This window comes from Pelodiscus sinensis, chromosome 1 (assembly GCF_049634645.1).
Source record: "Pelodiscus sinensis isolate JC-2024 chromosome 1, ASM4963464v1, whole genome shotgun sequence".
Taxonomy (NCBI): domain Eukaryota; kingdom Metazoa; phylum Chordata; order Testudines; family Trionychidae; genus Pelodiscus; species Pelodiscus sinensis.
Window position 1 is genome coordinate 25,220,865 of NC_134711.1, and position 17,139 is coordinate 25,238,003.

The 17,139-nt window shown below is 42.0% G+C and overlaps 1 protein-coding gene across 19 annotated transcripts in view; it reads right to left on the bottom strand.

Moving 5' to 3' along the window:
• SRPK2 (SRSF protein kinase 2) overlaps positions 1-17,139 on the bottom strand; it is a 249,951-nt gene that overhangs the window by 64,984 nt on the left and 167,828 nt on the right. For 13 of the 19 annotated variants that reach the window (XM_075911279.1, XM_075910971.1, XM_075911389.1 and 10 more), the window contains 4 exons: positions 12,452-12,617; positions 2,830-2,855; positions 758-1,004; positions 466-555 (listed from right to left, as the gene is read on the bottom strand). In XM_075911279.1, the coding sequence (XP_075767394.1) occupies positions 466-555; positions 758-1,004; positions 2,830-2,855; positions 12,452-12,617 (529 nt within the window). The remainder of the gene's footprint in view (positions 1-465; positions 556-757; positions 1,005-2,829; positions 2,856-12,451; positions 12,618-17,139) is intronic. The other 6 variants (XM_075910412.1, XM_075911209.1, XM_075910774.1 and 3 more) reach the window with 1 other exon arrangement.

A 17,139-nucleotide genomic window follows, 5' to 3' on the forward strand; every position in this document is an offset into this window, starting at 1 on the left:
CTAGGATTTGGGTGTGCAATCTGACATTAGTGGATACATGTGGCTGGGCTTGCAATACATTTAGCATGGGGTAATTCTGTGACAAGATGCTGACCAAGAACTGCTGAGCCAGCCCTCTATCACTGCAGCTCCAATTAAGAGAGGTAAATTGGAGATGACTCGCCACTGTATATTTGTATGTCTTTAGACTTCACATTATTTGGGGAAAGGATACTTCACTATTTGTTTGGCTAGGCCATATCCCCAGCTCTATAACGCTGCATTCACGGCTAAAACTATACGGGGGAAAAATCTAAGCTAATATTGATTATTAAAAACTAAACTACTTTATTAAGTGCACAGGAATCAGCACACAGGTTTAATGCCAATGAATGACATGCACTGTGTGCATATAGATGCAATGTAAAACAACACGTGACTACTTAAAATTAATTCCCATAATGAATACACAAATAAAGTAATTACCACAATGAACATGCAAATGTTTCAGTGCCGGTCCACCAAATGTTTTTGAATGAGCTTGCTGGTGCGTGGCATAAAAAAGGTTGGAAACCACTGCAATAAAAGATATTATCTCACTCACATTGTCCTCTCTAGTATAATGAGATTGACATGGTTACAACTACACTGAAAATATATAAAACCTATTCGTTTTAGAAATTTTGTGGAATTAATTAATAATTAAAATAAACCAGTTTCAGAAAATAAAATTAAAGTTCCAAATTAGTTTCAATATCTGTAAATAGAAGTTACTAACCATCATCATTTCCAGGCTCTTCATCTGCTACCTCCTCTAAATCAGCTGTTTTTAGCTTGACCTCAGGGTGGTACTCATCTTCTTGTTCATTTGATGGTATAGCTGAGGTTACATTTTCTTCTATTTTTTTCCTTTCAGCTTCTCGCTCCAGTTCTTCTATTTCCTGCAGGCGTTTCTCTAGTAGCTCAGCTTGCCTCTTCTGTTTTTTTTTCAGTTTTTTCTTTTTGTTTTTAGATATTTTACCAACCTACATTTAATGAAGAAAAATAATGTTAACTGATTATTCTTTCAAAGATCTCACATCAATGTTTAAATAATTTCAATAAGTTTTTATTGTACATTCTGGATATTATGTATCATATTAAAGTATTTGTGTTCTCCATTTAATCTTGATCTCGAAAAGCACTTCAGGTTGTATAAAGCAAATAAAAGGTACATAACCCCAGGCCTGCTAATTAAACTAAAAAACAAATAATATGAGTACAGTAAAACTGATTTGATTAATTTAATCTTGGTCAACAGCAACATCCTTAATCTTTAGACCACTATTGATATGTTCATGCATATGGAAGGTACTCTGCTAACTATGTACAAATGTTTTATTACTCTTCTGGTATGCCAACTCAGTGAAAACACAGCTGCTAGGAATCAGCAAATGGATGCAAAAAGATGAAGAAATTATCTAAAATAATCTATGCACTGTTTAGTTACAACTTCGTAAAAATTAAAAGAAGGTTTTTTAACATGAAATGGGTAATAACATGAATCACTAATGGAAGTAGGAAGTGATAAATCTCTAATTTTATATACCGTAAGGAATGAAAAAAGGTGCTTCCAGGTACAGTAACAACAAGCAAAAGAAAAATTAACAGGTTAGAGACAGCAGACTAATGTAGTTTTACCATAAGGATGTGAATGGTTAACTGGTTAACCTCACTCGCACCCGTAATGGGTGAGACTTCCCCTACTAGTAGGGGCTGGAGCAGTTTCCCTGCCAGCCCCATTTCATCAGTTAACCAGTTAAACATAATATTTAACCAGGTAATGAATTAAACATGATTTTACAACCCTATTTTACAGTAACATTTTTTATTTCTTTTTGCATTTTAATTAGGTATCTTATTTTTCATATACATACAGAAGTTTTCCTCTTTGATCATTCAAAATAATTAAGTGCTAAATGAAGGGCTAATTTTTACTCTGAAAGGTTCATGTATAGACCCCATAATCTTCAAGCAACTCACAGCTAGGCACGTTAGCTTACAGTCGTTTACAACAATTATCCGATAAGCCCAGGCAACAAGGGGGAGAGGAGGCGGTATCCATGGCTCACCATGGATAGGGGCTTGGGCCCCCGCCGACTAGAGGCACTGCCGCCCTGCGCTGCTACCTCTGTATCAGAGGCAGCAGGCAGGAGCCAGTCTGCTCAGGGAAACGATTTTTAAACTGGCTCCCCTCGCAAACTGGCTTGTCTGCTACTCCATCCTACTGCCTCTGATACAAAGGTAGCAGCGCAGAGTGGCAGAGGGTTACCTAGGAATGGGTACTAAAATACACAATGTTTAACATCCCTACTTGCAGGACAATTAGAAATAGATCACTGAAATCAATGGGACTGCTTGCAGTGCATAAGGTTAAGAAAGCAACATCAGCATTATTTCATAAGAAAGATGAAAAATGGCAATTCCTTAACTTCATTCCAGATAAGGCTATTATTACAGCTTTGGAGACTGTTAAAAAATGTATAAATAGTCATTGTAGGATAAACATTGTGCTTAAAACTGCAATTATGCATTTTGTCTATGGTCCATATTTAATTCTATTTTGAAATAAATTTATCATTACTATGAAAGAAAAAATGTATCTTAAAGAACTGCTAGACCACTTTTGACCTCAATTGCTACAAAATCATTAGAAATGAATAAAGACCTCAGCACAAAAAGTACTCATTTAAGGATAAAAGCTAAAGTCAGAGGAGCTTCTGTATAGAATGCAAAATGTCATCAGTCTAGCAGCTAATAATAACAAAGACAGCAAGATGCTTTAGATATGAGTTATATAAATGTACTTACAGGCTTTTGCTGTGGAGCAGTACTCACTGAAAGAAAAAATATAGTTAAACTCAGAAGAGGAGTAAGTACATTTTTACAAAAGGGTACTGAAATAAAATATATTTTATTGTAAACCAGTGCCTTTTTGTAGTTATCAGTACGTTAATATTTTATCTCCATAAAAGTATTCACAATCTAAAACAATTAGTGTTGTCATAGGAACAAAGATGATAGGCAGGAGATTTTCTATCTCTGTTAAAGCAAGATTGAATATTTTTCTAAAAGATATGCTGCAGTTCAAACAGAAATTAATTCAGGAAAACCGTGTGGCAGACAGGCAGTCAGACAAGTTGAACACAGTGGTTCTTTCTGGTTTCATCGCTGAATATAAGGACCTACAAACTAGGGATGTTAGATATCAGGTAATAGAATAGTCTTGTAACTGCATGAATTCTTACCCGTTACCTGACTATTCTATAGTCCCCAGGGGCAGGGCCAGCAGGCATTGCACTCTAGCCCCATTCCCGGGGAGCCCCCTGCCAGCCCGCGCTGCTGCCTCTGTACTGGGAGCCAGTCCGCAAGGGAAACCAGTCTAAAAACGAGCTCCTTATGAAAACCCAGGGACCTAAATTGTCTCTGATAGAGGCAGCAGTGTGGTGGGGGGAAAGGTGGCACTGCGGAGCCGGTGCTTCAGGGAACTGCCTTTTAAGGAGGCTCCTCCCCGCCCCCAGGCACCTGGAGGAGGATATGCAAGTAGTTGACAAGATTAACCGATAAGCCTAAGCTTATCAGTTAATCGTTTAGTCAACTGCATGTCAACATCCCTACTACAAATATTTCTCCATAACACAGCATTTTACTGTTAATAGCTCAGGGTATGTCTACACTACCCCCCTAGTTCGAACTAGGGGGGTAATGTATGCATACCGAACTTGCTAATGAAGCCCAGGATTTGAATTTCCTGGGCTTCATTAGCATAAAGCCGGCGCCGCCATTTTTAAAAGCCGGCTACACGCGGCACGGACTAGATAGTTCGGATTAGGCTTCCTAATCCGAACTATCTAGTCCGTGCCGCGTGTAGCTGCGCGGCACGGGGTTCGCACTAGCCGGCTTTTAAAAATGGCGGCGCCGGCTTTATGCTAATGAAGCCCGGGAAATTCAAATCCCTGTCTTCATTAGCAAGTTCGGTATGCATACATTACCCCCCTAGTTCGAACTAGGGGGGTAGTGTAGACATACCCTCACTCATCTTCTTACTTTTAAAAATAGTTTTAAAATTTGTTCATCTAAATATAGTGATCAATATACAAAGAGAATAAAGCAAAAATAACTTATTCAGAATAACACAGTTTAAATAAAATTACTTCCACTAGATGGATCAGATACAGATTCTTCAGTGAGGCCTGTCTAGTCTCCATGCTTCCAGAAACTTGCACAGATCCTAGGTATGCCTATGCAATTCAACTTGCCATGGACAATTCCTGACTTTTCCACCAGGCTGGGAACCTAGAGGCGGCAGCGAATTGGCAGAAATGTGAACTCATCGGGATTTTGAAGGAAAATGGACTAAAGTCAGAATGGGAAGAGTGTCCCAACAGCAGTAGGGAGGGCTTTATGAAGAAAAAGAGCCAGAATGCTCTTCTATATCTAAAAGGGGTACTAGGTTTTAGCCATGCAATGTGCCACTGCTCATTTCCAAAAATATATTGAGAAATGTTAAGTAGTTCAGGGAACAGCAACAAACATAACCACAGTGTTGGACTGAATAGAAAACACAAATAATTCCTGCTTGGGAGCAGGCTTCCATAGAGACAAAGCACCCTTGACGCCAATGAAGACTGACCTCCATCTGCTGAGAAGCAGACATCTAAGGCCTGGGTTACATTACAAGTAGCTCAACATAAGACACTCAGTGTCAAAACTACAACAGTACTCCACTGATGTAAGATGCCCACTGTGTGAACTTAATAAGTACACATCCATGAGAGACAGTCTGGTGTAGCTAATAAACCATATTGTTAGTCTTTAAAGTGCTACATAGTCCTGTATTTTGTTTCAGCTCTGAACACTTGGTTTAGCCAGAATGCTCTTCTATATCTAAAAGGGGTACTGGGTTTTAGCAAGTTCTCAAAATTCATCAGCATCACACAATGTAGCTCAGAAATGGAACTATGCAGACAGCTAAATCTACACTCATCTTCAGTTAGTTCTGGGGCGAAAAAAGTAACATTTACAACAAGCTAATAACAAACTATATAAATTTAACAACCTGAGGAGGGTCTCGTGAGAGGGGTCCCTGAAGAGGGACGGGGTAGGAGGGGAAGTAGGGGAAAGTGCTGTGAAGGGTATGGAGTATCCGACACGTATAATCTCTAGCACCCACTGGTCTGATGTTATTGAGCCCCACTGATGGAGAAAGGGGCGTAGTCTGTGGGCTGAACAGATATTTTTGGCTCGTCACTGGACAATCGGGGATGTCGGGCAGACCCTCAACCAAGATCTCAAATCTGCTGTTTGGCGGTCTGGGAATCAGAGGATCATGATTGAGGAGGCCACTTCCCCTGGGGCCGCTGTCGGAATTGGTTGCAGTCATATTATCTTTGTTGTAATAGTTGTCCTTGTTTCTGTTATACAGGATGTATCTCATTCTCCTGTATGGTGCTGTGTACGTGCCAAGGGTGCCTAAGTGGTTCTAGAATCTTTGCTACTATGCAAAATCTCGTCTGTGTTGGCTGTGAACAGTTTTAGTTTATCAAAAGGTAGATCCTCCCCTTTCATCTGCAGCTCCCTGGCCATCCCTGCTGCATGCAGCCAGGATGTTCTTCTCATGACTACAGCTATAGCAGCAGCTCTGGCTGCCATATCAGCCATGTTTATGGCTGCCAGTAGGGTGGTACGGGCAATAGCATGTCCTTCATGGATGACTGCCCAAAAAATGGGCCTCTTGGAGTCGGGTAGATATTCCATAAGTTCCACCAGTTTAGAATAGTGATTTGCTAATAGTGCGGAGTAGTTCACTATTCTTAGCTGTAAAGTGGCTGATGAATAGGTCTTTTTGCTGAAGAGGTCAAGCTTCTTGTGCTCCTTTTCACTGTTTGCAGCCTTGAATTGGGGAGCTTTGGATCGTTGGTTGGCTGCATCCACTACTAGCGAGTTTGGTTGAGGGTGAGAGAAGAGAAAGTCCAGATCTTTAGGAAGGACAAAGTATATCTACCCACTCTTTTGCAGGTTAGCTGTATTGAGGCAGGTGTGCGTCAGACTTCATCAGACTCTTCCATTATTGCCTCATAGATAGGAAGAGCTATCTTTCCCTGAGAGGATGGGCAGATGTTCTTCAAGAGGTGATGTTGTTTCTCCTTGACTTCTTGGAGGTGCACCTCCTGACTGGTGGCTACTCTTTTAAAAAGTTCCTGGAATTGGCGGATGTTTCAGGTACCACAGTGTCGTGGGAGGATGGTGACTAATTATTCTCCATTGTCGACTGATCTTGTGTGACACTCTCCCTGCTGGTAATTTGGCCCTCGTCCACATCTTCCAAATCTATCGAAGGTGGGAGGGTGTGAGGTGGAGAGGGTGGTGGGAAACCCTTAGCAAAGGCCATTGTGACCTGTGGGTGGTATCTGCGTAGCTCCCAATAATCCCATGGTGTTTACCTGGGAAGGTAATAGAGAGGAGGATATTGCAATTCTGGGTACCAGTAAGGATGATAAGGTCTTTCATAGTGCTGTTGAAAATGATGAACTGCAGTTGGGGATGAGTGCTGTGAGGAGAAGACCCTCCTCTGATCAGCTTCATTAACTGCGGTATTCCCCTGCAAAAGACAGGGTCTAGCCTGATGTTGTGGTGAAACCAGAGAGTCCAGCAATCGTGGGAGACCCTTCGAGGGTGGGTGGGGACTTGTCTCACCGCTGTAGTTACCAGCTGTCACCGGGAAGTTGATTTCATTCTGCATTGCAGCGCTATGCTGCGTCTGCTTTAAATTCTCTGATAGGGAGGGGCTTTCTCCTCATGATGGTTTTGCTGGAGGCTATGCTGGAACTTTGCAGATCTGCTTAGCGGGCAGTTCTGTGTTTCCTCGCAGCACTGAATGCTGCGGTGCCGGCTGCTTCAGTGCCATGCTGTGTTTGCTCGACCCCTGCGGTGCCACCGACCCACGCGCTGGCTCTGAGATATTTCGGGCTTCGGCTATGGGCATCGGTGCTGGTTGTAGGGCTTTACCGGAGGATAGTCTGGGGGAAGGCTTTGCTGGCAGGGACCTGGCCAGAGAGGCTGCTGCTGCTCTGTTATGTTTGCGAGGCACTGGAGTCGTGGACCTGCACGTCAGGTCTCCATGGCTTGTTGACATATCAGACTCGCTAGAGGGAAGCAGAGCTTTTTCAAACAGCAGCATCGGTAGCCGCATTTTGCAGTCCTTCCTGGCTCTGGCTATGAGCCCTTTACAGTGATTGCACTTTTGGGGGGCATGGGCTTCCCCCAGGCATCTCATACATTATACATGCCCATACAAGGTGGCATGGGCTTACTGCAGTTTACACATTTCTTGAACTCGGTAGGGGATGGCATGCTGAGTGATTTTCGGTCTCAGGCTGCCCTCTTGTTCTTTCCCCTCCAATTGGTTTCTTTTCTCTCTCTCTCTCTCTCTCTCTCTCTTTTTTTTTAAATCCATCCACCGGTGTCAGGGGTAATCTGGGATAGCCTGTTCTTTCACCTGCTGTTTCTCCTTTGACGATGTAACAGTCAATCAATTAAGGGCAATAGCTGAGGGTAGAAGCAATTAAGTAACAAGGATCTAAGGAAAAAAAAGCCTGAGGCAAGAGAGATTAAAAGTCCATCCACAGCCAAGGGCAGTTGAAGAGAAACCGAAGAAGGGGTTGGGCTGCCATGCGAGGTGTCCAACTGTCACCAGCACAAGACGCCTGTTGCACGCATGCAGCCCGACCGTAAATTGCTAGAAAAAAACTCCGAATTGCGGCTCCAGGGATGACGCGTCACCATCATCAGTGGAGCATCCACAGGGACATCACCTGAAGAACATCATCATGGTTGCAAGCACACCCTTAACTGCCTCTACGTGCAATTATTTTAGTAGTATAACATTATTTCAAAAACGACACATTTTTGAAAACTTTACATGCATATATCTAAAATCACATATAATGTTCCAGATGGCTGAACCACACTTGCTCAAACTTTAAAAACAAAAATCATCTTCAAGCTAAGAGTAAGCATGAAAAGTTTCAGTCCAAATAGCGAATGTTTTAGAAAGCTGTTAAGATCTGAAAACAACATGCTAGACTATGGAAATATTTATGGAACCTTAACTGAAACAAACAAGTAATCCTGTAGCACCTCAGAGACTAATAAAAAAATACATACAGTATCATGAGCTTCCGTGGGCAAAACCCACTTCATCTGAGGAAGTGGGTTTTGCCCACGAAAGCTCTTGATACATTATATATTTTGCTAGTCTCTAACGTGCTGCAGGGCTACTAGTCTGTAACTTTAAAAACAACGAATACGGCTACCCCTCTCAGACTCTTAATGGAAAAGGTTACTAGACTGCAATTGTAACAGAATACATTATCAAAATACAATTTAACTATTGCTCTCTATATATTTTCTATAGCACAAAACAATAACTTTATTAAATATCTTTTTTCCATCCCTGTACATGATATGGTGATTTGAAAAATGACCAGGAGCCACAAGATTGATGACCATTAGAAAGCCACATTTCCTCTAAATATCCTTTTACTGTTTCATTGTGAACTCTCCTAGCTATCCATCCTATGCAAATCTTTAACATGGAAAGAAGATATAGTCCCATATGAACCCCAGACAAATTTCATTAGGTATTAAATATGTGAGTGGGGAATATACCTAAAACAGGGTACTGATACTTATACAATACATTCGCTTTTCAAAGCTCAAAGACTGTAGATTCCATTGTAGTGAGACATTTTTGCCTTGAATGTTCTGAATAGAGGCTTACAGATAAACTTCAGAAGAGATTTAAATTTAAAGTTACATTTCTTTCAACTGGACATAAAAAAGTGGTGACAATATCAGAATGATTTAATGTATATATAACAGTCATAAGGTACAAAATGAAGGCTCGAAATAAGTGGAAATTAACAATAGTCTGAATTTAGAATGGGTTCTCTCACTACAAAAGCAATTTTCCCTCTCTTGGATTCACACCTTTTCATCAGCTGCTGGGGGTAAGCTACATCAACCCTGAGGGAACTGGCCTCATTAACATGGGTTCTATATTGATAAGTAACTCCATTATTTGGATATACGTGTGTGTGTGTGTGTGTGTACATATCTCTATCCCTTCCACTGTAATTTCCACGCCAATGCATCTGACAAAGGGTTGTTTTTTTTTTAACCCACAAAAGCTTATGTCCAAATAAATCTGTTTAAGGTGCCACAGGAAGCCTCGTGATTTTGGTCTAAATTTAGAAAATCCAATATGGCAGGACAAAATGGTGCATATAGTAATGACATAGTAGTGGGGAAATGATCTTCCAGAACTTTCTAGAACATTTTAGAAACTTCCAGAATCCAAGCTGGAGTGAGGAGGAGCTCTCCTAACTAAAAATAGGTATGATGTCATAGGAAAGAGAAAAACTGACAGCTGATTGGATGAGAATTGATTCTTGGAGAACAACCATTTTATAAGGCTGACAGCTAGCAGGTTGAACTTATACTGGGTTTGGGATCTTTTAGAAGAACAGAAACTACAAGAAACCTGAAAGAAAGAATGCACTGGAAGACCTCTTCTTGGGAAGATGACAGTTTTAGGCAGCTTTTGGGAAAAGTCTTATGAGGCTTTGGGTGGGGGTTGCTTTGGGGTTCTGAAGAGGCATTCTCTGTAAAATGCCTCAAGCAGCAGTAACAGCAGCAAGAGAATCCTGAGTTTGTCCTAACCACAGCTACTATAGCAGGGGTCAGGGCCGGCCTTAGGCCGATTCAACCGATTCGGGCCCCACACCTCAGGGGGCCCCGCGCCCGAACCCAGAAGTGCCGGCGAGTTACTATTCAGAGCTGGGGCCCTGCTCCAGCAAAATGTGGAGCTGGGTCTCTCCCCCAGCTCTGCCTGGAGTGGGCCCTGGAACCCCCCTGCCGCCCGCCCCCAGAGTGTCCCCCTCGGCCCCAGACCATCCCTGCTATGCACAGCTCTCAGCGCGGCTCCCCCTCACCGTCTGCTGCTGCCATGCGCAGTGTTGCAGGTGGGCGGGGAGGACTCCCAGGCGTGACATGACATCATGGCCCAGGATTTTAAAACTCCTGGGAGCCACGTTGCAGGGCGTGGCCTAGCTCTGGGTTCGGACTCCAGGGTCTGAAGTGCAAACTCCGGCCCCACAAAGTGGAAGGCAGAAGGTAGGGAAGGGGCTTGTGCGGGGCTTGTGCGGCAGAGAAGGGGCTTGGGCATGCCCAAGTTAGCATACCAGAGTCTCGTTCATTATTGGAATTAACCAGACAAATTGCTCTACCAATGAAAAACAGCCATGCACCACCACTCACAGAATCAAGAAAGAACTATCACTCTGTCAATCTTGCCGTGTCTGGGCTGGGTGAGGTTTATGCAACCTCCAACCATGATACTATTTGTGAATTGTCTCAGAGGAGTAGCCATGTTAGTCTGTAACTTTAAAAACAATGAGTATTCTTATGGCACCTTAGAGTAAAACCCACTTCATCAGATGAGTTGGAGTAAAAATAACAGAATCCAGGGCATATGCTTTTTTGTCATATAAATTTGTTTTATATATACACACATGGGCTGTGTCTACACTGGCCACATAACCCGTAATAGCTATGGAAATGAGAGAAGTCAGAATAGGGAAATAAATATCCCCCGCGGGATTTAAATAAACATGGCCGCCGCTTTTTTCCGGCTTGGGGAAAAGCTGGAAAAGAGCGTCCAGACTGGCGCGATCCTCCGGAATAAGAGATCCTCCGGAATAGGGCTTTATTCCGGAGGATCGCACCAAGCCGGAAAAAAGCGGCGGCCATGTTTATTTAAATCCCGCGGGGGATATTTAAATCCGCCGCGCATTTCCCTATTCTGACTTCTCTCATTTCCATAGCTATTACGGGTTATGTGGCCAGTGTAGACACAGCCACCTTGTATTCTGTTATTTTCACTTCAACTCATCTGATGAAGTGGGTTTTACTCATGAACACTCATGATCCTATATATTTGTTAGTCTCTAAAATGGCCACCGCGCTATACCGGCTCAGATGATTGTCGGTACAGCGCGGCAGTCAAGATGCGGATCGGTCGACAGAGGAAGCCTTTGTCGACCGCTCCTGTAAACCTCGTTCCACGAGGCATAAGGGAGCGGTCGACAAAGGCTTCCCCTGTTGACCGATCCGCGTCTTGACTGCCACACTGCGCTGACAATCAGCTGCGCTGGCACAGCGTGGCGGCCATTTTTATTTTAATGACGCTGGGGATATTTAAATCCCCGCTTCACTGACTATGTTGGGTAGCCTATTTTACATGCCTCTGTCGGCAGAAGCATGTAGTCTAGACATACCCTCTGGTACACAGGACTACTTGTTTTTATTTGTGAATAATGCAATATTGCAGTGCTCAAGTGCAACTAAGAGCTATCATTTGAGTTCCCAACTTGAAAAACATGAAAGATTATTTAGGCACATCATCTATATGTATATTTTAGAGAGTTTGTGCTTTCGTCCTTCCATGAGTCTGTTTATTGAAGAACTCCTAAACAGTTAGAGCTAAGACCACCAAATTTGGTACACAGCTGTCCTCTTGTACTGACTAAAAGCAAGATTGGGATTTGGGTGTGCCAAGAGAATAGCATAGGCCTGAAATCCGATTGTTTTCTGTAATATGGAAAGGAAAGAATCTGACAGCAGGGACAGTTATAGTGCAGAGTGACCACAGGGGGACGGCCCACCAGGAAAAGAGTGGCCAGCTAGGGCTGGGTCTCTCCATATTGCCAACCACCAGTCATGGATAAATGGCCCTCGTGTCCCAAATCCCTCCCCCCAAACCCTCCATTGTATTGGCAGATGGGGGAAGGAGAAAACCCTGCCAGCTAGCCACCCCCCCAGGAGCATCACCAGGACTGGCCATTACAGCCCTCCTCCCCCCGAGGAGCTGACAGCCAGGGCCATGCAACGCACCCTATCCCCACTGGAAGAACTGCCAGGGGTGCCCCCAAGATCTTCCAGCCTTCTTCCCTGAGCTCCCCACCTATCCTATCTCCTGCCCTGCACCCTCTTATACCTCCGTAGCCCCCTGCCCTGACTCCTCTGCCCTGAGCCCTTCCCACATCCAATCACATGCCCTGACTCCTGCACCCCCAGGCTGCCAGCCCCCTGCCCTGAAGGTCTGAGCAATGCCCACTGAGTTTTCTACTTTCCCTATTTTACTGTACTCTGAATACTGGGAACACACCAATGTGAGAATCATAAAACATCTCTCAGGTGGCTTTTCTGTAGTATAAATGAATACTTGCATTTAACTAGAAATACATCAAAGTAATTAACATTCACACATTTAATTCAATAAAATATATATTAAATAACTAGAAAATGTTATTATTAGAATCTGCTTTCCAATATAGTTTTACTTATAGCGAATTTAACTCTATTACTGTACCTGCTGAACCAGAAGGAGGTGGGGCACCAGCTTTCTGCCACTCTGTAGCTTCGGCAGCCATTCTCCGCACATAGGCATCATCCACACACATCAAGATATTTTCAGGTTTTATATCTGTATGGATGATCTTGCACTTGCTGTGTAAATAATCTAAACCCTGAAGGACCTGGATACAAGAAAATCAGTTGAAAAATAATTTCAGTCTGACCAAGATAAATGCATGCATTGTCTTACTATTCAAAGAATAATTATTCCAATTCAAATGCAGTAATATTTGAAAACTTGAATTCAGTGTAATATACAAGTATTTTATATGTTTATATTCTGAATGTATAATAAGTCAGTGACATAAATCTGCATAAATGCTGGTGTAAAATAGGTAACAAGGAAAAATAACACCTTCATAATATTAATCTGCACTTTTACAACACTGTCCATCAGAAGATCTTAAAACACTTTACAGTCACAAATGAATTAGGCCTCACAACACCATTAAAGACAAGTGAATTGAATTATCTGATGCTGCTTAAAGAAGCCTGCAGCAGTGCAGAAAATAGAATTCCTGTGCTTTATCCACAAGAGCATAGTGCCCCTTCTAAATATTTTATCAAGACATTACACAACACATTCTTAATCCAAATCTTCTCAGAATCATTCAAGATATGATTAATTTTAAAAGCTAAATGTACGGATCCTAAAAACCAAATACTGGATTCATTAATCAAGATTTTTGCATGTTAAGTATGGTCCACTAATTCAAAACTTGTTTGATTATTTGAAAAACCATGTGAAAAAGCACAGATTTTTCTCTTAAAGGATAGAAACCCCAGTTTATTCTCAAAGATACACAATGACAAGCAGTACAAGTTGTTGGTTTTTTAAAAAACACAAAGTAATATCCACATGAAGAAAGTGCTCATGATTAGAGCTTTTTAAGAAATGATATACACGTACTGAAATAATTGTTGAGATTTCAAAAAACCTCTTCTGCTCTGCACTGGAACAAAGCTGAGAAACTTCAAAATTTTTCACAAAAAACAGGAGAGAGATTCTTCACCCAGAACTTGCTCAGGCACTCACCTAGGAGAGACCCAGATTTGAGTCTCTGCTCCACAGCAGGCAAAGTAGGGACTTGAACCTGTCTATCCCATATTCTAGGTATGCCCTAACAACTTAACTGTAGAGGCAACTATATTTAATTTGTTTCTGTTATCCACTAATCCTGCTAAGATACATTTTTAACAATGAATATGAAAGTCTCAAGAAACAGAAACTATGAACACCATAAAAATGTTATCTTGTTGCATTAGGAAGGTATACATATTATTACAGAGAAAACAGTTCTTGCACATCTGTAAAGAGACCTAAAAGCTTCAATTAAAACAAATGTATTTAACGGGCTTCCTAACATAGTGATCCTTTGTATTATAAAGACATAATTTCACATGATTATTTATTGCTGTATATAAATAACAGTGAGTTTCATGATAGATGACAAAGAATTATACTAATGTTAAAATTTATAGATAATGTTCTTAGCCAGTTTTAAACAGATAACTATAATCTAAAAATAGAAAGTGTGATGCAGCACTAAACCTGTGTGAAAAAAATATCTAATTCTATAATTCTGTAAGGAATTGAGACTGGGAATAACCCTTAGTTTTTACTCACATCATCAAGGGAAAGAATGAAATGGATAAGAAATGCTACATTTTCCCGGATGTCAAAAATGTAGAAAGGAAATATTCTGTTAATATCCCTGTTGATGTAATTTAGGGGGATTCAAACTGTGATATAGTTTCTCACTGGAAAAGGTATTACATATAAAAATTAGACCGCACCACATCAAGAGACTCTGTCACCATCATATGCCCCCTCACTGACAGTTAACATTCCTTCCATCCACAGGACCAGGACTGCAGACCAATATGCCTTGGAGAGTTGATTACTTGCTACATGGTTCATTTAAACCAAAATCAAGAATGTTCACAGAGAGAATACAAGATACTAATTTTGGTTTCTTTCAATTTCAGAATATGCTCCTTGTCAGATAGACTAGTGCTTTAATTTTTACTGCCCAAAGAGAGACTCCTTCCATATTAATAAATCTGCACTTCCAACCATTCCCACTGGAATAACAGGACTTTCCCTGTGGCAACAGACCATTTTTCAGCTTCACAGTATCAGCTCTTATATAACATTTAATAAAAGTTCTGATCTGGGGGAAAAATAGATCAAATGCTGCTCAAAACAAATTAAATTTTGTATTACACAATTCAAACAGCAGTTACTAATTAAAACAAGGCCTGATTTATGCAGCTGGATAAGATTATAACCAAATTTTCAACCAGTGTTCTAAATCAAACTAAGCACTTTGTAAAGTAAAGATTTATAAGGTTACCCTCAAAATGTCTGCATTATAGCAAACAGAGAAAGAATTTATTTTAAATAAAAATGTTTATTGTGCAGCAAAGAATGCAGCAGCTGGAATGTTTCATGACAAAATTAAGCTTTCAGTGTAGTTTTTAACTATGCCAAACCATAGAAAACATGAAAAGCTGTATACCTAAAGAGAGAACCCACCTGGCAGCACTGAGGCTAGTCGTACCACACATACAATTCCACTTACTACCCATTCACCCCAACTCGGCCATATGTAACTCTCTCCCTCCTTCCATAGATGATTATTCACCTACCTTATTTTTAAATGAAGCATGCCTGGATTATGTCAGTTTCTTTGTAGCTTTAAGATGTATATTTTTAGGAGAGGATCATTTTATTTAAATGATTTCTTAATTTAATTTTTAGTAACTTGATTTTGGAAGTATTTTAGCTTTTGACTTTTTTGCTCATACTTCATCATGTTATCGAAGTCTAGGGATTTGCCTTCATCCCTGATAAAATTTGGATTAAACTAGTTTTACAGCTATTTATTACTGAGAAACTGTTCTCAAAAGTTACTTGTATCTACATTACCAGAACCAATTTAATCATCCTTAGATAACATATTAAGGAAATCAAGATTAACAACAATCATGCATAAAAACAGGATGTGTTGATTCATCAATTTATATAAAACTATCACTTTACAAGTCTAATGGGAAATTATCTTAAGAAAAAAACACAACACTGATCTCATCTGGTTGAGATTATAAATAGACATCCTAAAACAAGAACATGTCAGTTAGCTGAAATGGATAGAAAACAATTAGCTGAATTCAACATGTTCCATGCAAAGTGAACAGGCCATCAGTTTTCTGAGTACCTATTGTGAAAAAGATACTGGGAATACATGCTAGAGAAAACTGACCATAATACTAGTTATGCACTGCTAGTTATTCCTGAATTATTTCTATTAATAATAGAGATTAGATACATCTCTAGACTGCAAGCTCCTTTCGAAAGAAGCGTTTTCGGAAGAGCTCTTCCAAAAAAACTTCTTTAGAAAAAGAGCATCTATACAGCACAGGTGCATCAAAAAAGCGATCTGCTTTTTCAAAAGAGAGTGTCCACACTGATTGGATGCTCTCTGGCATAAAAGGCCACCCAGAACCTCTTCAGCCAAGGTATTAAGTCAGCAGTTACTTCCAGGTGCTGTTGCCTAAGGCTGTCTGAGACTCATGCTTAAAGGGACCCCCCTGGACAGCCATTTCTCAAGTTCTCCTGCGTGCTTGCCTACCTCCATGAGGAACAGCAAAGCTTTAGCAATGCATGCTCTGGTTGCCCAGCTTTGTTGGATGCCACAGCATGGGTTTTTTGGTATGGAGCCGGAGCTGACCCTGGGCATGCAATGGCCCCACACAGCCATGCTGCAGGTTCTGCAGCAGTTTGAGCAGACTGTCTTGACGATACTGCCCCAGCTCAACTCAGAGCTCAAATGTGCATCCCTCTGTCTGAGTCTGGGAGCAATGCCCTTGGCCCGCGCCTCACGGTTGAGACAATTCTGGAGGATGGACACCAGTTCCAACTGGTGGGACAGGCTGGTGATGGAGCGGTGGGATGACCATCAGTGGCTCAACAACTTACGTATGCGGAAAGCCACCTTTTTAGAGCTGTGTGCCTGGGTTGCCTCTGCCTTTCGGAGACGTGACACCCATCTGTAGCCTGCCATCCTTCTGGAGAAGCAGGTCGCTATTGCCGTCTGGAAGCTCACCACCCCCGACAGCTACCGGTCAGTGGGCCACCAGTTCGGCATGGGGTAGTCCACCAACGGGATCCTCTTCATGGAGGTAAGGCACTCTTGGACTGCAGTCCTTGCGGAAGGTGGAGGGGGAATCCTGGAAAAAGGGGACCCTCGGGAAAGGGGTGTGTGGGGTGGAGTGGGGGTAAGGCCCGTCCTAACAGAGTAGGGTGGGTTGTGCCACCAGCCCTCACACAACCTTGCTGCTGGGTGGGCGGCTTCATAGGGGGTGGCTCCTAGTGTAAGGGAACTGTTAGCCCCTTACTAAAACTGTGGGAGTTTTTGGTTGGCCAGCTCCCAGTATCAAAAGGGGAACGGTCCATGAGACTGACAGACCCCAGAGACAATGGAAAGCAGCCAACACTTCAGCTCGGCCTGATTGACAGGTTGGACAGGCCAGTGAGGAAAATAAGAGGCCAGGCCCCGTCCTCCCTGTGAGCTCGGATTTTTATGGGTCTCTGAGCAAGGAGAGAGCTGAGAGACAGCTAAGAGGAGCAAGCTGTGTGGC